General features: G+C 39.0%; 1 protein-coding gene across 5 annotated transcripts in view; it reads left to right on the forward strand.

Moving 5' to 3' along the window:
• Positions 1 to 24,510, forward strand: part of LOC149284943 (pre-B-cell leukemia transcription factor 3-like) — a 113,120-nt gene that overhangs the window by 84,445 nt on the left and 4,165 nt on the right. For 2 of the 5 annotated variants that reach the window (XM_089495994.1, XM_089495995.1), the window contains exons 3-8: positions 12,213 to 12,454; positions 15,333 to 15,523; positions 16,907 to 17,042; positions 21,699 to 21,864; positions 22,590 to 22,702; positions 23,867 to 23,956. In XM_089495994.1, the coding sequence (XP_089352120.1) occupies positions 12,213 to 12,454; positions 15,333 to 15,523; positions 16,907 to 17,042; positions 21,699 to 21,864; positions 22,590 to 22,702; positions 23,867 to 23,956 (938 nt within the window). Of the gene's footprint in view, positions 1 to 12,212; positions 12,455 to 15,332; positions 15,524 to 16,906; positions 17,043 to 21,698; positions 21,865 to 22,589; positions 22,703 to 23,866; positions 23,957 to 24,510 lie in introns of those variants that run through there. The other 3 variants (XM_089495996.1, XM_089495997.1, XM_089495998.1) reach the window with 2 other exon arrangements.

Consider the following 24,510-nt stretch of genomic DNA (forward strand, 5'->3'; position numbering starts at 1 on the left):
TTAACTGAGAAAGTGTGCCAAAATCATCTATAATACATCAATGTCTAGTTTCTAGAATATATATCTGAAACAAAGACAAGGCCAAAGGCCAAATACGGTTTAGGATTTAAGAGCCCGGAATAGATGTGATGAATCATTGTTACCTGGTGCCAGTTCAGTGTTTCTATGAATTATTCTGGTACAGTTACTCACACCAAAGCACTCTGAACTTAAGTGATGTCTGTCTGTCTGTCTGTCTGCTTGTCTATCTATATACCTATCCTGTCCTGGGAACTCTCCAGGTTTGACTCTGAGTTTCTGGGTGAACCCCCGCTTCCATGGGTCTCCAGGTCCCCTGCTTCTTTCTCCGGGCAGGAAGGCAGTGTTTCCAAACTGCTAACGTTTCCCCTACATGCATGTAACCTTGCGCCCAAATGAACCTATCGCAGCCCCTTCACAAAGCAACTCCCCCAGAACACGAAGATCTCCTGGTAACGGGGATATTTCTCGGTCTGTTTATGTGTATATCAGCATCTCTGACATAATGTCTTATTGACTAGACATCAGAAAATCCAAATCTAAAACGGTTAAACAGAGAGTTTTCACAGTCTTTTCTTACTATGTCTTTGTTCTGATCGAGGGGAATCCGTCTTATAATGTAGGAGACGTCCAGTGACAGGTGTGACAGGTTCCAGGGGGTGGTGTGACGTCGGATGGGTAGGTTAATGACCCATATATGAAGAGGGCATTTTACCCCAAACTGACAAGGCAACGGCTACTTTAGTGATTTCCTTTAGGTTTCTTGAGATTGAAACATTTCTCACCACCATATCCTCTGATTTCATGTAGTTGTGGCTTCTAAACACTTTATCACTGGTACCTAACTTTTTGGAGCCTTTAAAATGATATTTATGGATTCATCTCTTCTTCGCTCCTGAAAATCAAGATGGTTCATAACATTTTCTGCCAGGCTCCTAAATTCTACATATTTTATGCTCCTGCCATGGTAGACATGCAAGTAAATCAGGTGATCAGTGCTACAGACTTACAAAGTTGAATGTGCCCATAGTTTTCCGTCTTCCAGTTGGCCATCAGAGCTTTTTACTGAGCTAATGGTAACTTTATGCGCTTCTCTGTATTCATGGAGTCTTTAGTTAAAGTTGACACCTTTTATTGGACCGAAAGATAAGAAGAAGGGACCTCTGAGGTTCCGTAAGCTTATCTGACTTTATACTTTTTTCTGTGTTTGCCCAATAAAAGATACCCTATTATCTTGGGCTAATACAGCCAAATCCAACTTCCTCATCACCCCTAAATCCATGGGATTGTACGCCATGAAATATAGATGTCGCAAAGTCAGGGAATGAACTTACTTGCAAAGCGCAGGTGGCGTTCATACAATAAGGTAATTATTACTATACTAACTTTGCTGATGCTGAATGTGTATCAGTTAATGTGTTAACGACCCGTGAATTACTTTACATGTGAAAAAAGCTAAACTCCCTTGGGCACATTCCCCGTCGTGCCAGCGTTAACAAACCACGTGTATGTAACAGACTTCAAGTCGGAACGGAAAATAAACACAAAGAATATTGTAAACATAAATTAGAAATTAAATTAGACTTGAAAGTTGATATATTTCTTCCTGACAGAGTTGATAAGCAGTTTTCTGCATTATCAATGCCAGTACGAAGTGAGTCTATTTCTCTGTCTTTATTTCCACAGGGAGCAAATATATGTTAAGGGATTAGCTTTATGTTGGGGGAAAAATGAATGGTTTTATAGTGAAAATTTTGTAATAAGTTATGGGCTATTAAATCCTTTGTTGCACTATAGAGAAATATGGGACACCGTTGTCTTGGTATCCTGCACAAAGTGCCCCCCCCTCCCAAATTTTTATTATCTTCCGCTTTGCAAATGTGAAGGTCTTTGTTTAGCGGATGAGGAAAGCCTTACGATTACATTTGATTTTCACATAAATGCAGCTTTTGTTGGAGGTATAATTATAAAATCAGAGCAGTATAGATGAAACCTGGCAAAATGTCAAATTGAGATTGCTGGGCTACCATAGTTTTCCATTTTAGCTGTTATGTGCGCATACATTTTGCAGTGATCACAAACGTATACATGCCTTACAGGCATCCAAGTCTCGTCATGTTTAAAGCCAGGTACCGGTGTCCATACCAGGGAACTTCTGGGCTCTGGTGAAGAAGACTACCCGGAGCCTTCCCTTGCGGTCCCGCTGATGTCGGTGGGCGGTCCCGCTGACGGCAGGAGGAAACACCCCCATTTAAAGGAAAAATGGGCGAGGAGCGGGGCATGTCAAGACCCCGCTCCCGCGACCCGGAGGATTCGGGTCTTGACCCGGAGAACCGGAGGAGCAGCGCTCACCCGGCAATCTCTGGGTCAAACCCGGAGAGTTCCCAGGTATGCCGATGTCCCAACTCACCCGGTACCCCATTGAATCCTACAGCAGCCCCAGCTCACTGAGAAGAAATGCATTGGGTTGCTTTAACATCATGTGCGCCACCTTCAATGATCACAAAACATAATGGAGTCATAAAATATCTTATCAGCAGCTTGCTTTCTGGGTAGAGCTTTGGGAGTGAAGCATGGAGAAAGATGGAGACAAAAGCCTGGGGAGCTCCAAGGTGTTGTTTTGTAATTTGTGTGGGAAGCCTTGTAATAAAGTTCAGCCAACCATTTGTGATATGTGAAGTATATGCGATAAAACTAGGAAGAAACAGTTACTGTAGCTTATGTGTAGAACTCTGAATGAGAATTCACTCTGTGATAACCAGGAGAGCTCTTTAGACTGGCACGGGACACTTGGTCTACATTAGTCCGCACTAGTCCACCACTCTGGCCTGCTATGTGTGTGTGTACGGCATGCAAGTTTCTCCCGTTCACAAACTGTTGTTGCCTGACAGCAGACAGGTTAAATACAGTTTGTTTTAGCTGCCTCCCCATATTGTGCAGGGCCATTTCAAAAGGTTAGACGTGCCATTACAACTGCTCCAAAATGAGGGAGGAAGCGGTTTTATAGGTCTCTAACTCCCACTTCAGCCATGAGAGCAAACTAGCATCAGTTTAAAGGTCAGGCAACTGCGGTATGACAGAAGAGAAGGGGGATATTAGAGGCAGGGGGTAGGGGAAGAAGCAGCTTGATGCTGGGGTGATTCCACAGCATCAGCCTGCAGAATTATGGCCGCCCAGAGACTCAGTATCACTTTAATGAGTCCGTCTGAAGAGGTAGAGCCTGGATTTATGCCGCTGCTCATAATTTTCTGTAGAGACTGTTTATGGCCGAGGCTTAAAATCCCTATTGCTCATTTTTTGTGTATAAAAAAATGCTACTTTTTAGGGAGTCTGCATTACCCCCAGTATCATTTCACACAAAAAAAACTCACGATGAACGTGTGCCCTGTGTTTTATGAATATATTACGGTGGCATCAGTAGGCACAGGTATGTTGTATATAATCAGTCTGATTCGCATGTACATTCTTTATACATCAAAGTAGTGTTCTAATGATAGAATGTCTTGGTGCACCATCTCCTTCACTGTCAGACTTGCCAAAAAAACACAACAGGACCCACATTAGAGGGATTTGCGCATAATAAGTAATTGTTCAGCTATGCTAAAAGATCTGACATGCGCCATGTGATTCAGTATAAGTAAAGAGCTGAGATCAAATGTTCCATGGTGACATGGGCCAGTAGATGTACTTCCATAAGTCCATCCAGAAGAACATCCATTCTTTAGAAATATATGACATGAGTCTAAGTGATGCTTCTCTTTTGGCTGCCACTGATCTGCGGGGTCGTCTGATGGCAGAAGACTTGGTGGTATCACAACAGGTCGTCTGTATTCTCCAGCTTTATCTGGCTATAAATCTCAGAAATTCAAATTAATACAAAGCTACAGGTTTTAAGTGGTTTGGTTTGTTGCTCGTAAATTGTTTCCTTCTAATGAGCAACCGACTAAAAGATTCTAAATAACATACAAGGTTATAGGTGCCTAAAATAGACAGATTAGAACTTAGATGCAAGATGAGTTCATGGAATAGTAAATTGTAAATATTAAGTGAAATTCTGTAAAAATTAGAATGCTGGCCCAATTATTCAATACAGGGATATGCAGAAAGCAGTGAAACGTGTGAAAAGATTTGATGTTATATCCGGATAATCTTTAAAGAGGACTCCATGACTTTGGCTGCATACTTGATATACAAATTCTTAATGAAAAAACAATGATGCATGCTTTGTTGTAAAAATAAATATTGAGTTTTTAAAGCAACACCATTTGGTTTACTTATTATTATTATTATTATTATCTTTTATTAATATAGCGCCAACAATTACGCAGTGCTCCTTACAATACATGTATTCAAGGGGTCCGACAAGACGAGAATTGACAGACTAAGACAAACCGATACATTAGGTGGAGAGGATTACAGTCTTGAAGTGGATTTGATTGCATTAAGTGCCTCTGTTGTGTTACCCATGCCGGATTTTTGTGTGTAGCAAGTCTCTGGATTCATTACAATCTGTAGGCTCAAATGTCAATGTAAAGATATTTTGCAATAATTCCAATAATAAATAGATAAAAAAGGCTGGGATAGGATACGTTATGTTAGGGAGATTATTTGACAATATGGGCCAAGAGCATTTTAGACCCACACCATTACATATTACATCCCCATGTTCTCGATCATCCCAATAGAGAAGCAGCAATATACATTCTTCTCAAGCTAAATATTCTGGCATAAACATTTACTGCCCCCAAATAAAAAAATAAATAAATATGTTTACCGGGGAAAGAAATCTCTTCTTGCGATTACAACTTTCTTATCAGATTCAAAGGAGCTTCTGAAGAGGCTGGTAGGAAAAAGGAATATAAATCTGCCTCTAAAAAGGTTTTCTCTTAACAGGAAAATAAACATTTTGAGTTTTTGATACACAGAGGCTGCATGCATTTTATGGAGTGTAAATTTATTTCACCGCAGCTGCGAATTTAAGATTTATCAACATGGCTGCAAGGAAATTTCCAATCAGATCTGTTCTGCTCGGCAGGCAGGGGTTAAAATGTATCCGTCGTTATTACAATTACAGTCCAGCACTTCTGCTCGCACTGTCTCATGTTATCTGTTTACCCAGGGCATTTATCTAGGTACTGACGTTAGCATCAGATCTTGATACCAATACGTACATTAGGAAGAAATAAGCAGCTCATGAAAGGTTGTGTTAATTCAGTATATCATACTAAAATTTGTCGAGGCATTACAGCAACACAATCCGAGTGAAGAAAGCAATCTTTGATTGCTTTCTGAACTGATTTAACCCCATGACGGTTCAGGACCGTCAAAAGTCATTCTCAGACTTTTTTTGCGTGACGGCCCTGAACTGTCATCGGCCGTTAAGGGGTTAAAGGGACATTGTAGCGCAAAATAGGTTCAGCCAATAACCACAACCTCAATGAAATGTTTCAGGGCCACATGGTCATAGTTCTCCATTAATGCCTTTACCCACTATGAAATAAATACGATATTTAGCTCTTTGATATGCATCCGCCTTTACGTCCTGTGAGTCGGATGCATATTATTCAGTACCGCAGTAACCAACGACTTGTGTTCTGTTTCTCATATGATCTTAATGCACCATTGATTAAGGCGCCTTATTATTTTATACACTGTTCTGGCCCCTCTGTCCACAGCCAACCCTGTTTTGATGTTTCAGCAACACCAGATCAGACTGTCCTTCGTAAGGAAAAAACAAATTTCGCGGGACATATTTCCTCGATCTCCCAAAGAAACCAGATTCGCGTCAGGAAAGGCCAAGTAATCATTTTCTTCCCCCTCTCTGCTTGGTTTCCCAAATTGAAGTGGACACATGATAAAAATGTCAGCCCCGCTCGGCACGTCAGGCCCGTAACAGGATTACATGTCAGTCCTTAATGCCTGGCTGTGTCCCCCCCCACACACACCATGAATGGCTGCATTATTGCTGGCGGAAAGTTCCGGTAATATATAGTAAGAGACAAGTAGCTCTTTATGGCCAGTGATTATTCGCTTTGAATGAAACCTGTGATTTATGTCCATTTAACTGAGCAGCTCCTTGTAAAATTCCCACTGCTGCATTTTTCCTCAATACAGAATGACTGAAGCGAAAGTGACAAGCGGCTTGGCGTGGAAATGTGCAGAGCGCTGCGGTGTTATATTTAATATACCTGACACAGGAATCGTTCACCGGCGGACTAACCCCCTCGCTACCTTAGGCTCACATATCCAGAGACAATGAGGCTTTCTAGTGGACCCATTAAATATTCTCAATTACCGCCGTTGATTGGGTAGAACGGCCCTGCGTCTGGATGCCACCAATAATGAAGCTTTCTATAAATAATAATACAGTGAAACAGTGAAATTCTGTCTCATTGCAAGTCACACATTGGTGTATAGCCCAGGGTCCTGCTTCTCTTAAACACTGGCAGGATAGGAAGCGGCACGAAACTCGGCACAACGGTAGATCGCTAACCGGTTAAATGTATCTGCCATTTTTTCATTTACGAAACAATCTCTAATTCAGTCTCTTCTTACTGTTTCCGTACGTCCCAAATGTGACAGTTACAGCGTGCTCCCTAATCTGCTGCATCTCTATTAATACACGGTCATAAAACAGGTCAGAAGAATAATGTATATGAAGGGTTATGTTAGGCGATTAGGAAATATAGTGCAAAAGATTGCTAGTCCTGGATATATATATATATAGATATAGTGGATATATGTATGGGATATAGTGGATATATATATATATATATATATAGGATATCCGGGATATATATATATATATATATATATATATGGGATATACTATATATATATATATATATATATATTGTGAGACTGTGAACCCCAGGGAGATGATTAGCATGGCATCTGAGTACAGCTTCTATGCAGATTTTACATATGGGTCCCTGGGGTGGCGCAATTGGAGAGCAGGGTGGGCCAGTGCTCCGTTTCCCCATTTTGTGGAAATTCCATGCCGGGTTTTCCAGGAGGCAAGAAGTCCGCAGAATCCGGTCCGGGATTCCTATGGGGCCGGCATCAGACACAGGTGCTGGGCATTAAAAACCCCTGGAGCCTGATACTCAGAGAGACTGTTGGGGGAAGAGGAAGTTTCCCTGAGCTCCCAGGGCAAGGAGAGGCCCTGAAGAAGAAGACCATCCCGGAGCCAAGTGAAGCAATACCTGCCTGGACGTTTTGTGTGCTGTCTGGGGGAGGTTTTCCAGAGCCTGGCGTAGCTGGGTCTGGCTGGGAGGTTGAGGTAGTGGGTGATTAGGCTGGTCAGTCCGGACCAGCATAGTTCAGTTAGAGAGGGCTCCAATTGGGAGCTAGGTTTTATTTTTATGATTTGGTTTTTGGGGTTTAAGCGGTTAAAATAAAGCGCTGTTTTGTTCAAAGCTGCTGTTCCTGACTCTGATTGCCCTAGAGGACTGTGCTTAGGAACCCTAAAAGTGACATGTATGGCCCTCATGCTATAGGGTTTGTCACAATATATATATAGATATAGTGGATATATATATATATATATATATATATATATATATATATATATATATATATATATATATATATATGGGATATCTGGGGTATTTATATATATGGGATATCCGGGATATTTATATATATGGGATATCCGGGATATATATTTATATATATGGGATATCCGGGATATATATATATATATATATATGGGATATACTGGATATATATATATATATATATATATATATATATATATATATGTGTATGTATCCAGTGGATATCTAGTGGATATATGTCTAGTGGATCGAAGGAATGGGAATGGTTCTTAAATAATTTTAAAGGCAAACTTAATTACTCAAAGTCTGACATTGTGCAGAATTTCTCCATTGACAATCGGTTATTCTCTGTAGGGTGGCTGGTTTTGTTGCGATTAGAAGAAGGTGATCAGGACAGGCCAACCTGTTCTTCGTAGAGTTAACACCTATGTATCTGCATCTTAATCGACAGATTATAATTGAATGGATGCCTTTGTCGTTTTCTTGGCATAAACAGAACATTGCTAGCTCTGAGGTACAATGTACATTTCTGATTGATGATCTCTCCTTACTACGCTGGGAGAATTTGTTGGGCTCTGGAATCGTCCAATTTGCAATTAAATTGATTTCTCTAATCATATTATTATTGTGCTCAAATTTCCCCATGCTAGTCAATGGGCTGGATTCAATGCTGGAGATAAATCTACTGCATGTAATTGCATTCCTCCTATAGATTGCAATAGAAAGAAAAAATGAGATAAAAAATAGCGAAACATTGGGTTGGATTCAATGTCAGAGATAAATCTATCATGAGTAATTGCACAGATTGCTATTGAAAAATATGAGATAAAAGATATATTTTATCTCAATTAATCTGGGCCGCAGGATGTCTTTTTATGAATTTTCGATCTGGAATATATAGGGGAATAGCTGCCCAGTGTTGTTAGAAACATTATTTTCTGCAATTTGATCAATGTTTATAGAAAAGAAAATATTTAAAAGAAATCTAGAATACAAATAGAAAATGTTGGTGCATATGAGATAGATATACACTTGTAAATGTGTATTAATTTATAAAAATAAATATATATTCACTCATATAAGTTATTTGCCCCTTTTGTATGTCATTGTTTTAAGGCAAACTTAAAAATACTGATTCTAATACAGGATATATTAGATCTGAATTTTTATGCCAATATATTTCAATTTTTTTATGCTGGTTATATCACTTATCGATAAGATTTTAATTTACATTTTTTGTGGTTGTGTCTATTGACGTACCTGTGTGCATAAACCGTTTTCCGCTTACAGCTTTACAAAATGACAATTTTTTATTTAACTAAAATAAAATAATATTCTGCTCCTGCCCTTTGTCTTCTGGGTGCCCATGAGTGTTGTGTTTATACGATTGTATTACACATCAACAAAACTCTAACGGGAAGAACCTGTTACTTGACCAAAAACAAAACTATTTGAATTTGTTCTTAATTGTTTCATTCCAAAAGTTCATACAGTCACCTAAGCAATCTTGCTGAAGTCTCACCCCAGTCACACTTCCCAACAGTTTCCATCACTGACGTTGCCGGGGAATCCCTGTGATGTTGCAGGGATTTGTGGGGTCTGTAGAGATCCCGGTTGGGTGTTCTGCCACAGTAACGCACTGGCTGTCAGTGTGCCCGCGTGTGTGCGCTGGATCCCTATGACAGGCACAAGGCTGCAATCAGCAGCGGAACCCCACAGGGGAACCCTCTGCTGTACAGGAGAACACTAACAGGTGATGTCACAGATACATCACAGGGGTTTCCCTGCGCTAATAGAGATCCGTGAGGTCACAAAACCCCCAAAATGGTTTTGTGACCTCACGGATAAAACAAAAAAAAGAATTGACCATTATTAAAGCTACGGTCCCACCACGCTAAACTAGTTTGAAAAAAAGCGATGCACACCTTGTAATCTTTGCCCTATAAACTGCCAAAATAGATGAAAATCCTGGGCATACAGGGCGAGTTTTTAAAATCAGGGCAAGTTAATTAATATATATTTGGGTATATGTTCCTTTTTTTTGCCGCTTCTTTCATTATAATCATACAAAATAATGTCTTACATTTGTGAATATGATTGTGCTACTTGTGCTGAAAAAAAACCCAACATATAATTTGTGCGGTTTCACTAAATGAGAAAGAACAGAGAAATAGTAAAAACATAAAAATAGTTGATGTCCTGTAGTGTAAAAAAAAATAAAAAATTGGTCCTTGGGGGGTTAAAATCCTACATATGTTTACATGTATAAAAACCAGGTATTGAGACGTGGCCACTACACGAGGCATTGTATCTAGCAGGGATGATGTATAAGATGATTCTCCCTTTGTTGTATAATCAGCGTCTCTTCACTTTCCACTTCTTTTATATTTCACATATTAGCGCAGACCTTAACTAGCCTCATCTATTCCAAAACCGAAGGAGTTTAGCTAGTTTCTCTTTAGTTCCAGACAGAGCGTGCCCGGCATATGCATCTAAACTCCCAGGTGAGGACATTGATCGCGATCTACAATATCCGAGCGAGAGAGAGAGGCGAGAATACAGTCCAGACTCTGCGGGGGGCTAATCTGTTTATTTATAATTCAAAAGCTTAGCCCATATATTAATGAACCCTTAATGAGCTGCTGAAAAAGTCTGAGATTATTACATTTAACCATACCCCGCAATCAGGAGCCACCCGGAGCGGACGCTTTAGTGCCGCTTTACAAGCGAGGGAAGCAGGTAATACAGCGGGGTTAATATTCTGACCCGCGATTTCATTATTCAAGCTGGAAATTACACCTCCTCTCCGCTCCTTTCTTTATGTTCTGCGTGGAGCGGCGGGGCAGGTGTTGCACAATGCAAGGTACTTAATTAGGATTTGTTGAAAGACGCCAAACGATCAGAGAGAAATACTCCCTTTCTTGCGGGAACAAAGACAGCACCGACGTAGCCCTGGTGCCCGTAACTACGATCCCGGATCCAGAATAGATTACATCTTCCAGAAGCACCGCGCTTTACTTAGCTAAGAGCACGCGTGGGACAGACACTATAACCGAATGTATCCGTAGCCATGCGCAGGTATATTCGGGGGAATTATTCTCTGGCAGCGTTGTAATTAGCGCAATAAAAGGAAATATGTATAGCGGGGGAAGGGGTTTGCTTTTGTTGCAATAACACCGCGTGGATATTGAGCCAAATCTTTATTGCGGGGACATCATTTTTACATCGTGGCATAACTGAAAATCAAGGAATTTCAAACATTTCCATAGCATCGCTCTGGGTTACAGACTATGTCACTGGCAGTTTATTGCACGTCACATTCTGGATTTTAATAATAGAAACAAATATCTGAAATCAGATAAAATTTTGATTCAAGCCAGAAAAAAAAAACTAAACTATACATTATAACCACATAACAGCCAGTATACAAAACAATTGCAACATAGACATACATATAGAACTACAATAAGTGCATTAAAAGCAACATATATGAGAGCGAATCTATACACTAACTAGGTATCAATGCAGTGGGTACGATAATGCGTTGACGTTGATAGTAACTGGTCATTTTGACTTTTATAAGAATGAATGAAAATAAAATATACCCCTTTGTAGTTTATTTTACATTAAAATACAAAAAAACAAAAAAATACAAAAAAAATAAGCCTTCAACTCAGAGAGACGCAAGGTTCACATACAGAACGTTGGCCTTCAGCCCAGGGGGGATCCAGAACAGCCTCCAATCCTTGATTTAAACAGATTTAAAGAGGTTAATTGAGCTGGGACATAATTCGTATTCTGTCCTGTTGCAATTTTAATGGAAATGCTGATTTGAGACGATTTGAGCGTTCCGTGTTTATCGCGCAGTCTGTTCAGTTCGGTTGACTGGAGGAATTTCCCATAACTCGTTGCAAACTCTAGTGACTTCCCTTGCGTCGTACAGATGGAGGATTTACGGAGGACTAGATCAGAAAACTCGTAAGGAGTTAAGCTATGAAGGCATTGAAATATTTTAGGAGGAGATTGAGCCCTACAGGGTTTCTATTAAGGTAATATTAGAAGCAATAGGCTGCGGATATGAACTGAGATGAAAGAAGTCACTCCAGAATCCACGTTTTGCATCTACTACAAAAAGAGACCCCATCGTAGGTCACAGAGAGTTCCTCATACTTAGTGCTTTAAGGCCAGAGGTAGAAGTTTCAAGGAATCATAGAAAATCATATAGTAGCACTAGTTATAACTGGAAAGAAAGAGAGAGTTACGATTAAATGTATAGAAGGATAAGTAGGGTGATAAAGTGGATATGCTGCGATATGGGGTGATATTAAGGTTTGTGGGTATTATGTTGCGTTACAGGAGTACGTTATGCTCGGTAAAAACTACCATGTATTTCTAATCATTGTGCAAATCTACTAATAACACAAAGTCACCTGCCATGTTTTTGGCCATTGTAGTGATTTTATTGTTTCAATGAAAACATGTTCTTTATCAAATTCTCCTTCATCATATTAATACATGCTTGTAGGTTTTGCCTTTGATACATAACTGCCAAGTGTATTTTTTTACAAATATTCAGATGTTTTTGGTTCTAATCCCTTCACTTTTTCTTATACTTTGTATTTGATTTAATTGCAGGTCTCAGCATCCGAGGAGCACAGGAGGAGGACCCTCCAGACCCGCAGCTTATGAGACTAGATAACATGTTACTGGCTGAAGGTGTATCTGGACCAGAAAAGGGAGGTGGAGCAGCTGCAGCCGCGGCAGCTGCAGCTGCATCGGGTGGATCCTCTGACAACTCAATAGAACATTCAGACTACAGAGCCAAACTCAGCCAGATCCGACAGATCTACCACACAGAACTGGAGAAGTATGAGCAGGTCAGTATACAAATAATATGCACTATGGCAATGGAGGCAATTGTCTCCTGGGTTGCTCGTAGTTGAAGGTTTTAGAAACCACCATATAAGCCCTATATGTCTTGCTTGCAGTTCCACATTAGGCCACCAGGGGTATCAAGAGGCAGCGTGACATTAAGTGGCATTTACTCCCTTATCAGATCCTTTTTATTTACCTTCCTTATATTTTATTATTTATTGTATTATATAACTTATAACATCATATTCTGCAGTGCTATACAATAGATACATTATTATTACTAGGGTACTTGACAACACTTGTCCCTTGGTTAAATGTTGTCAATCCTTTTCCTTTTTAGTAGATAAAACATTACAGTAAAATCATAAAAAATGATCAGTTCGTATTCAGACCACCATATTATCAAAATATCTTTCTGTACAGCTCCAGAGTTTAAGGAAGACAGGAATAAAAGTATAGTAGGAATGTATGTTGCGTGTCATTATTACATGTCACTGAAAATGGCTCCAGCTTCCTCTGGATTAACTATATTCCTGATACCTTTAAGGTAGTGACTACTAGTAGAAGCTTTTAGTATGCCCTTGCAGGAATAGTAGTACACGGACGTTGTGTTTGTTAATCACAGTTGCTATAATTTATTTGACACATTGAGAGCTGTCTTCCCATAACTGCACTCAGGTTGGTTTTTGCCAAAGGCAAAAGTATGGTGAGGGCCCTGGTGCCCCTGAGCGTCTGGGAGACCCAGCTTCCACAACATACAGATGTCCCCTGAATTCACCCAAGATCTGGAAAATTGTCCAAGGACAAAGCTAGATTAGGAAACGAAAAGCTCCACTACATACTTTATGGAAGATGCACATGTTATATTTATGCTCATGTAGTGCTGGCGATGTACTTTGAGCTGTCCACTGAATGTGCAGGCACAGTTTTCTTACATTATAATTCCAATGCCCGAGGCACTACGAGTGACTTGCTTAGTTTCACAAGGGTCTATTACAGGAACCGAAATAGTCATCTCTGCATGAGGCTCAGTGAGCCAATGGAACGTGCATGGACCAGTCTCCACATTTAAAGGGACAACCGCTCTAAACTATGATAGTAAAACGTAATTCCGTTTAGTGTTAAGATTACTGAAAACGACATCACTGATTCAAGTAAGGGAAACAAAAGAAAAGATGGTCATATAGCCTAAAATACCCGTGCAAATGGAACTATATTAGCCACACACCTAACAAGAATTAATGGTACCCAACTATATAATATATATACACTAATATTGTGATATAATTAGCAGTATTATAAAAGGTGCGTAAGGATTAAATATTAGAAGAAGTCTCTTCAGCAGCATTAAGTGGATTTGCATGGTCCTGCTTTGCTATCGACACCCTAAAGAGCTACGTTTATCTCAGCTCCATAGACATAGAAACAGCATAGAATTTGAGTTGAAACAGCATAGAATTTGAGTCGGGGGGTTTATCTAGTAGATTGGGCTAGATAACACAACGAGAACACATATAAATGACTGAAAGTGCTATATCATGCCAATCTAGAACTGTTTTAAAAAATAGAACATAATATTTTTGTAAAAAAAGTGATTTTAGTCAAATACTGGTAAATAAAAATGATGGGAGTTCCCGTTTCAGTTCCTAGTTCATAGTAATAGTTTTATGTCTATCCTATTTATCCCATATCCGTATTTAAGTAATTAGATAGATAGATGATAGATAATAACCTTCAAAAAAATCACCCATATCACTCTCTCTCTACCAGAAAATATAAGTACGGAAGTAACATGCGGTCTTTAATGGACGGACAATAAAGAAATCCCTTTAGCGGGAGTGCATACATCTTTCTTAAGGGCGTAGCCAGATTTTAATTATCTAAATGTAAATACTTAACGAATCTTACTTAGAGTAATGAGCTAGAGTGCATACTACATAAACGAGATGTTCTAATTAATCTTGTATGAACTAGTGCTTTAAAGGGATGCTGGGTGAATCCCACAAACTCTGGGTCCGTGCCAAATTGCTAATCAGCCTTTCAGTTCATACATGGCTTCCCTTAATAAGTTGAGAGATGTTTAGCAAGCGTTTGAAGAAATAAATCCCCTCTTATTCCCAGCGCAATACAGAAAACATTTTGCTCTCATTTTTCTGTCTTAACAATCAGGGAATAATCTTTTATATTTTACCATAATGGGTTTTTTTTTCCGGAATTTACTGCCTTTTTACATATTGATGACATGTAGTCTTTTTCTAACTCTTAGAGTATACTAGTCACCGCTTATTTCTATGGTTTCCCAATCAAAAACGACTTATAATGTTTTTGTTCAATTTGTAACAAAAGAATTTGTTTGAATTATCATATTCCATTAAGTGGTGCAAGTGGGCAAATGCTGAATTGCTTCCTCCTCCATCAGAAATTCCCGTTTTGAAGATGTAGCATAATATAGGATAATTGGTGTCGAGAAGAGATGATGGAATTGGACATTGGGTAAAAAAATGGCAAATCCACCAATAAACCCATCATCTGTCGATTCTTCCGCACTACTACTAATACAGTGGCTGTCTGAAGCAATGTCTAGTGTTCCTTATTAGAAAATTGCCTTATTTATAGAATAAAATAGACTATATCATGGTTTTTTATATGTTTCATTATATCCTTTCTCCACTTCCACAAATCTTCTTAGTCTTCCTTCTCTCCTTTATCATTTTTCTCTCCCTTTCCTTTCACTTCCCTAACATCTTACAATTAGCAGGACACATTCACACTAATTTCCCTTTGTTCTATGTGTAGCACCAACAATGACACATACATACAATCGCATTTATTAGCCAATGATCCCTGTACTAATCAAATATTTAACGCTCAACACTATAGGCATGCAATGAATTCACAACCCATGTGATGAACCTACTGCGGGAGCAAAGCAGGACGCGCCCTATCTCTCCAAAGGAGATCGAAAGGATGGTTGGAATCATTCATAGAAAGTTCAGCTCCATTCAGATGCAGCTGAAGCAGAGCACATGTGAAGCCGTCATGATCCTACGGTCAAGATTTCTCGATGCCAGGTCAGTGCTCCTTTCTATACCTTGAATCGTCTAACATTCCTTACATGATTTTGAATAATCCTAACATCTTGCCCACTTTATCACAACCCTTACTTTAAGAACATAGTAGCAGCTGAATTGATACAGCATTATTGTAATCCCGGCATGGAACATTTTAATGGGCTAATAGTGTGTTCAGTTCCTAGCTTGATCTACTACTCCTAGTTTTCTAGGATAATGTAACGAAATGTTATTCTACACCAGGATTTGAGGAATCCCAAGAAAGGGAGGAGATAGCGAAATCATGGCTCAATCAAATAAATGTTTTCTATCAAAAAAGGGTTAATGTTGTAGAAAGCTATAGAGCGTAGGTAGAATGGAGGATCTAAGAGCAGTGAGTTTCTGGCCGCCCCAGGCGCTTCGTTTGCCGGATGCCTTATGGCACAGTAGGCCCGGGGTCTGTACATTTCAAGCTTCCCCATAGGGAGGTTGTCTGAGTTCTATGAAACATGTATAACCTTCTGGAACTAATCCCATCTGTGCTTCAAGCCATGGGTTGCTTCGTTGCTCCTGGAATATAAGGAGCAATTTCTTGATAAGTTGTTCATGTTCATATATGTTACATGCGTGCTTGAGGAGGTAGGTTTTGGTTCCGTCCATGCATGGTAACGATATCAGCAGAATTACCTTTTTCAATTACACATCCTACATTTTCATCTCAAGATGGACAAAGCTCGACTGAACTATAGTTCAATTCATTTGTAGAATTACGTGTAATTGCCTGAATCCTTTTAGAATTCAAGCCGAGAGGTGCTTGCTGCATACGTGATATCATTAAGTGAACATGTGGAACGTCATGCTACTTACACTGATCCATAATGAATTTGCCGTGGCATTTTTTATTTATTTTTTTTCTAATTTTTTCCTGCTATTGTGTAGACAGAATCAAAGTCCTCCATGTGTTCTTTTAAAATATAATTTAATAGGATTTCAGTTTAAAAAGGGATTCTGATGCAAAGTGTGAAGCATCGTTGTAGTGATTGGTCGAATGTTCCTTCCTATTCCACAATTTCATTGGTCACTATGGTGAAAGGACCACTTTACACAAGTATTTTATTTAACATCATTTCTCATTATTTGGCATGCGGCCTCGACAAAATCTGAAAAGATTACTGTTTGTTAGCAACATATTAAAAAATCAATTTCCCTGTGCTAAATTTTCTGGCGTACCTGCCGAGTGTGGGAAATTTAAGCATCTCTGTTATTGTGCTCGTTCGATTTCTTTTATAAATGTTAACCAAACTTAAGGAAAAATCGGTAAAATGGATTTTATATATGAAAAGCTAGATGTGGCATTCAGTATAGGGTAGTTCTAATATTTCCGTTTTTTGTTTTTTTTTACAGGAGAAAAAGACGTAACTTCAGCAAACAGGCCACGGAGATCCTAAATGAGTATTTTTACTCCCACCTCAGCAACCCCTACCCAAGCGAGGAAGCCAAAGAGGAGCTGGCCAAAAAATGCAGCATCACGGTATCACAGGTGAGTGGGAGACGCGTGAAGCCAACCATTCAACATGTACGATGGCCCCGATCTCAGGAATCGCAAATTCCCGTTATATTCGGCATGCTTACATTTTTTTTTAAAAAAATCCCTTTTTTGTCTATAAAATCCCACGAGTGTAAGTGTTACTGGAATCGCAGTTCATTAATTCTAACTAATTCAAATGGCTTTAATTAAGTGTAATTAATGCATTAGATCTAATTACCATTTCTATACCCCTGTGCAACATGCATGTAATTGGGTTAAAACAATAGAATTGTTCCTGCCTGCTTATCATTAAAGGTATTGTTAGCCTTAGTTTCAGTGTAACTTAACAGGTGGCTGACTGCATTGTTACTCTGCCCTATGAAGAGAGTATGAAGGACCGTGGCCGTTAACCCTTTCGGTGCCAAGGTGCCTACCAGCCTTCCGGAGCTCCAAATGTTAAAGGTTGTGCTGCCTGACCCCGCCAGCGAGTAAACCCATAGGCCCTGTCATGTCTTGTTATATCCCATATGACATTTTGATACATGTGCTCGGCAAGAACCAGGCTTTTATTGGTTGTGGCAATCTGAGGTCCATTTACCAAGCCTCATAGCTAGCATTATCTCAGCACTGGCAAACAATTAAAACACACACACATATATATATATATATATATATATATATATATATATATATATATATATATATATATATATATATATATATATAAACTGAAATAGATATAAATTTAATAGATTTTTCTTCGTTGTTGAGTGAAAACATAAGAAATGACAACGATGACATCACATCGATGCTTTCTACGCCACCCATGGGCGCTGGGCAAATAAAGTACACAAATGTGTACACAGAGTAGGCTACTGATGGTAAGATACTATAGCTGAGAAGTCGCAGCAAATATTTAACATCCAAATAAATGATCTAGCTATTACATTTTCAATAAACCTCCAAAGGTTGCCGGCAGTTTACCGGACACTTTTCAGGAACGTTAACGATTATATTCTAGAAACCGACACTATAGCTCATGTAGAAGTTCCTTTCTTTATCAGCAGTAATCTCTGCATCTTTTGTTAGAAGCTAATTGTAATTAAAATACATAACTAAAACATACCTTTTGTAAATATTGTATATTTGAGCAAAATAAGCACACAAAACTGTAAAAAAAAAACATGGTTACATATAAATACTAAATTGCAACCATTTTGGTTATTGATTTGTTGTCTGGAACAGAAGTGCAATAATGCATTATGCGATTGTCCATGTGGAAAGAGTTTTATTTACTTACATAAATGTTCATACGGTCAAATTGCAGACCTTGTGGCATATTGATAGCAAAAGCACAGCTTACCACAATGTTTCCTTGGTGTTAGCTTTATACTGGAATGTAAACAATACAGCTTTGCCTGCCTCTTGTACGCAAACGACAGCTTAACATATTATACCCTGCCCAGTATGACGTCACATCTAACTGCGTTATGATGTAACAGCTAACTGCATCACTGTGACATCACAATATTCAGCAGATGGAGCAAGACATTCATGCTCGTATTTATAGGGCTAGGCTAATACTGCAGATGTAGAATTCGGGATCTTAACATCCAGGCAGACCATTATTAAAGATAATCGTAGATTGAAAACATTGTGGCGTGAGCAGTATATATTCATTCATATATTCAGTTACACTTTAGGGCTCATTGATCAGGACTGGCTTGTGTGTCGGATCCTCTGATCTATTTGTTCTGATGCTTGCTAATGCTATGAATATCTAGAACAGGAGACCTACATGTAAATCTTCATACATAGTGGTAAAGAACAGTGTTTCTGGGTAACATATGGGGGTATTGGGGTACGACATGCGGTTACTGGCATGAAATGTTCCTGTACTTTGTAAAGAAGAGCAGTAATTCACACAGCGTGACAATCAACCCCAGCAGTGGAGAGGTTAAGTAACCTTGCCGAGTGTCCCGGTTTCTCCGTCTGCGGGGTCTTCAATAAAACAGGTGTGCGACAGTCATCTCATTAAAACCTCTCCAGTGAAAGAAATAAAGCTGGTTTCCAAAACATAAAACACATTGCACCACTGCAGAGAGATGAAGCATTTACCTAATAATTTATAGGCGTTTTTTTTTTCTTGCCATGTTAACGCTGTAATTAGCTTGATAAATAAGCAAAACAAAACCCTTCTTAAACGAATCTGCAATTAGAACCGATTCATTAATTGACTTTCGGAGATGGAGAAAGAACAAGAAGATGCTCATTTTCACTCGCAGCAAAGACGCTTTGCGCTGCAGGGAGGTGAAGAAGAAGCGAGGTGACGCCGTTTCTGGCATTACCGTACCCCCCAAATTTAACTCTTGCTGTCGCAGTTAAAGGCATATTTATCATTAAGCGCTCAGATCGCTAAAGTGAATAATCTATCCAACTCCCATTGAAGAAGCCATGCTGGAAAAGTCTAGCCTCTCATTCAAAAATACTCAAAAATATAAAAAATAAATTGCCGTAAAGAATCAGCACAATGTTGTGTGTGCACAGAGAAGGCCATCCATAATATCACATGACTGACAACAATGGCGGCCTCCAGATCTGTAGACAAAGGATGTTTATTGGAATAAAATGAGAGGAAACCAGGATTTTATCCATGTTGACCTATGTTTCTGCGAACAGAAAAGGAGAAAAGAATAGAAATCAAAAGCTTCTTAATCATGTATGAACACTGTACCTTCTTTCTTCAATGATTAAATTCCCCAAATTTACACATACAGAACGTCCCAACCCCTTCTCAAGTCTTACTTTCCCAATTCATAATGATTATTCCAATTCTAGTGATGTTTCGATCCAAACAAATGGCGCAGCATCAGTCCTATACATACTTCCATATTGTTACACTAACGTGTTAAGTACATCGTTGATGTAACAATATAGATTAATGCTGGAAAAGGGACCCCTAGACCTAACGTCACCATGTTTTGTGGCCATTTTGACAGGCTTCTATGCCGTTGTCCTTAAACCCATCAAAAAATCCATTGTGAGCCTGTACATGTGCGGGCTTTGTCATGAAGGGGTTAATAGATAGATTCATTCCTTGAACATTGGTCAAGATAAGGGAGATAAGCAACACGATGAAGGAGAAGGGAACTAAAGAGTTTCAATCATGGAGTACAAGCAAGAAGCCACCACTTCCATCTCATTCAAAGATGCGCAGACCTTAGCCTCATGTAATAACATCGCTTTTACGCTCATGTATTTGGAAGACAGATAATGCCCTGGTATTTCTCTTAACCAGTCCGTGATATTAACCGGTCCTTTCCACGCAGGTTAAACGTAACGTATGAGCGCTTCTCCTTTTCACGGCTTCCAATTAAACCTCGCTCGTTAGTTTAACCTCAAGGTAATGCCATCAAACAATGCATGTCAGGGAAACACTGCCCACAGTGGCGGTCATTAATTTTAATTGCCTTGATATTAAAGATTAAGAAGCTTCAGAGAGGCTGGGATGGAATCCTGTACCATGTCAAGAATATCTGGCACCCCGAGGCCTCCCGAGACTCAGGCAATATTAAAATATAGCGGGGGGGGGGGTTGTCGGGTGGAAAGCAAAGCGTTATTAGGCATGGCTATTGTTGAGACTATAGTGAATTGTCCCTCTCCTGCACACGCCAGAGATTTCCTCACTTCTAAAGCTGTTAATAAAGCAGTAATTAGATTTTTTTTTTTTTCCGTAACAATAATTATCCGCCCGCCTTCATTAATGTATTATTGCCCCTCTGGCTGGCAGGTTAATGGTAAGCAGAATATATATAATGCATCCAAGTGTTGACCGGGGACAAAGCAAAGAATGAACTCTGCAGGGTCGCAGCGGAAGGGGGGTTAGTAGAAACACTGCGCTGTAAAATATGTGAGCTTTTTACGGACAAAATCCCCATATTTTATTAAAAAGCAAAGTTCTCTAGATTCTATTTTTTGGGGGCTTAACATATATGAAGCAAAAATATTCTTCCTAATAGCTGTAGGTTACTTAGTCTCCTTTCATTTTTGTTATATATAGGTAGCCTTTTCTAAAGCCTTCATTTGCAGAATGTATTTTTTTAATTGTATTGCCCCAGATCCAACAGCGTTTGGATCTCAGCCAGGGAGAGGGTTAGTCGGAATCAGCAAACACTTTCAACATGTTACCATCACGTCTCGATACAAATTACAGTTCTTACTATCAGGCACAATATATTTAGCAGCCCGGGTTACTTTAAAACCGTGGCATTAATACAGTTCACCACTCCGCATGTATATCCCATTTATAAGAAGAAATACCAAAAACAACATATCATTACTTCAGCGTTATTATAATGATCAGAATCACACTTTGCTGTGGGTATTAAATGGTACTAAGGTATTAGTATTAATTGAAGTTGATTCTTTTATTGGGCAGAAAAAAAGATGCTTTCAGGGTCTCAGAGGTCTCTTTCCCAAATTGATTCATCCTTACATTCAAAGAAGAGACCTCTGAGATTATTTGGTGTAAACTAAAAAGAAGTATTAAAGAGTGCGATAAAATCAGCTCATTTCTAGCTTACAGCCTCTGTTAAGGACGGGTGGGAATGATTTCAAAGTGCATTAGCATCTGACAATTATGTTATATTCTCTTTTTTTTTTTTCCAGGTATCCAACTGGTTCGGCAACAAAAGGATCAGGTACAAGAAAAACATTGGCAAGTTCCAGGAAGAAGCAAATTTGTACGCAGCAAAGACAGCAGTGAATGCAGCTCACGCGGTGGCAGCAGCCGTGCAGAATAACCAGACGAGCTCTCCCACTACACCAAATTCCGGTGAGTTGGCTGTAGCACGGGGTGGTGGGACTGTCGCATAGGACAATTATCATGTCGTTTGTTTGCGATTTGAGACCAACCTTCATAATCTTACATAAGCTAGCCCAGCGATTTCTAACATAAGCTTGCCCAGTGATGTCTAAACTAGCTCGCAAAGACCACCAAGAACCCAGGGTTTATTTAAATAAGAATATATCTGTAATATTTGTCCTTCAATAAACACAGCTCATGAAGATGGTAAGCACAAGCTAAAGAAAGTATGTTACATTACATCATGTTTATTATACAGTGTCATTTGTTACCGGTTCTTGGTATCCTTCAGCATTCTGCTCAGAGCATTCAATAATTGTCTTAGACATCCATGGATTTATATCTCAGAGTTCAGAACTTTCCTTTCAACCTCAAGGAGGTTTCTTTTTCCGTAGTGTATAGTTACACGTTTATGTGTGATGTGCAAACATGTTCTCTTTGTAGTAGTGATTGGGATTTGATCTGATGCTTGTACATCATGCTACCTTAAATTCACAGGTGAGTGGGGCAAATGCTTCCACGCACTTACAATACCCTTGCAAATAGATATTACAAGTGCTTTTGGCCTATCTTAAAATTAACATAAGAGTTTCCCGGTCTCATATTTTAATCCCATTTTAAATCTTTTCTCCTCCATCTTTCATTTTTAAGCAACCTCTTCTTTTATTCAGTTCCTTCGCTCTTTCCTTTCCTAGGTTCCTCTGGTTCTTTTAATCTCCCAAATTCAGGCGACATGTACATGAATATGCAGAGTCTGAATGGGGATTCTTACCAAGGGGCCCAAGTTGGAGCCAATGTGCAATCACAGGTAGGAGTGATGCCCCTGAGCCCCTCTCATGGCCACTAGTAAAGCACACATACAAACTAAAGGTGTGCGTCGGTGCCATCCAGGTCCTGATCTCTCAGCCTGTTTTGCAATCCTTGTGAATGCCTTCGGCTCTGACTTGAGTGCTCGGGGGAGGGGATTGGGACATCTACAAGAACCTTAAAGTGTAGTCATTGTCACAGTGAAATGCTGGTTATTCTGTGTTAAACAATTAATAGGAAGTAGTTCATGTGTGAAGGGATAACCTTTCTTTTATTACAGGGGAATGGACTATACTGTTCAAACAAATTTCCAAAGGATTGCTATCAAGATTTTTAAAGGAGCACTCCAGCATTTTTTATGTTTAATGCATATTGGGGTCCATTTCACATGGACTCTGGTACATTTACGGCATGCAAATCGGTGCAGGCATTCTTTAGTTATTGGAGTTAGAATATGAGACTTTTGTCTCTTTTAGCTCCTCCCCCAGCTACATCGACTGAAAGCAGGTAGCATACTTAAGTATGCCCTTTCCACATGTTCAGGAGAACTTCCGCTCGAGTCAATGAGAGTGGCTTCAGCCAATTCCATTCATGCTATCTGAACACTGATATATTGGTAGCATACATGGGATTTGTGCTGCTTCAGTGACTTCAAAATAAGTGCTAGTGAGCATGTGCAGAAAGGTATACGTTCTAATGCTTCCTGGTCTCAGACATCAGAGGAGGATATAAAGGATACAATAGTCTTATAATTAAAGAAAGCATGCTCCAGTTTGCAAAGGTGTTCCTTTAACACATTTTGCATAGGGAAAGTTTTCCTAGTTATCGTATAATAATGTAATTGTTCCCTGGTGCATATTATAATTTGATAGCTTGTATTTGGGACTGTTATTTATTTATTTATTTATTTATTTATTGTATTGCAAGAAGCATTTGAAGCATGATTACCTGATATCACTTTGGTAAAATAAGCCATCAGGCACATTGACAACGTTCACAGAAAGTCTAATGCGTCATCTCAAATGTGTTTTTCCCTTTCACTATAATATATTATATGCATCTTAGCATATGAAATGGAAATATGCTGTAAAGTAATCTATGGATTGTGATGTGGACTGGAATAACAATTATAATACTCTTTAAATGTTTCTTTCTTCTGCTTTAGGTGGATACCCTTCGTCATGTTATCAATCAGACGGGCGGATACAGTGATGCCTTGGGGGGGAATTCACTGTACAGCCCACATCACCTAAATGTGAGTATCAGCACTATAAATAATGAGATTTATATTGGTGGCTGTGAAGTATTGGTCTAACAAGATTGTTTTAAAAGCTTTATCTCAAAACCAACACCTTAAACATTTTGGTACCTTCCAGTATAGAAAAATGAATAGGGGGCTATATTAGCCCTAGAGGGACATTTTATTGTGCCAACATAGAAAAAGTTGTGAAGTTATAAGGTGTTCTGAGATGTCTGAGGTCCCGAACCGCAGCTTTTCCTCTGTTGGCCCAATAAAAATATTCAACTATAGTGGTAAGAAAAGAATTTCTAAAGAACTCTGCTTTTAATCAAATAAATAACAAATCAACACAATCAGAATTATTGTTTGAGCATACATATATCCCATTCCGATTTTATATATTTTAAGATACTTGTCATAATGACAAAGTATGACAAAATAAAATTAGGATAAATTAGGATGTTATTATTAGGTGTGACCTGAATAGCCACATGAATTTGTTAAATGTTAAAGAAAACCATTTCTGCTCTTTGTGATATATCTTTTTTTTAACTCTAGTAGTAGTTTTT

This window comes from Sceloporus occidentalis, unplaced genomic scaffold, assembly GCF_023333645.1.
Source record: "Sceloporus occidentalis isolate IW3139 unplaced genomic scaffold, rSceOcc1.0.p SCAF_87, whole genome shotgun sequence".
Taxonomy (NCBI): domain Eukaryota; kingdom Metazoa; phylum Chordata; class Lepidosauria; order Squamata; family Phrynosomatidae; genus Sceloporus; species Sceloporus occidentalis.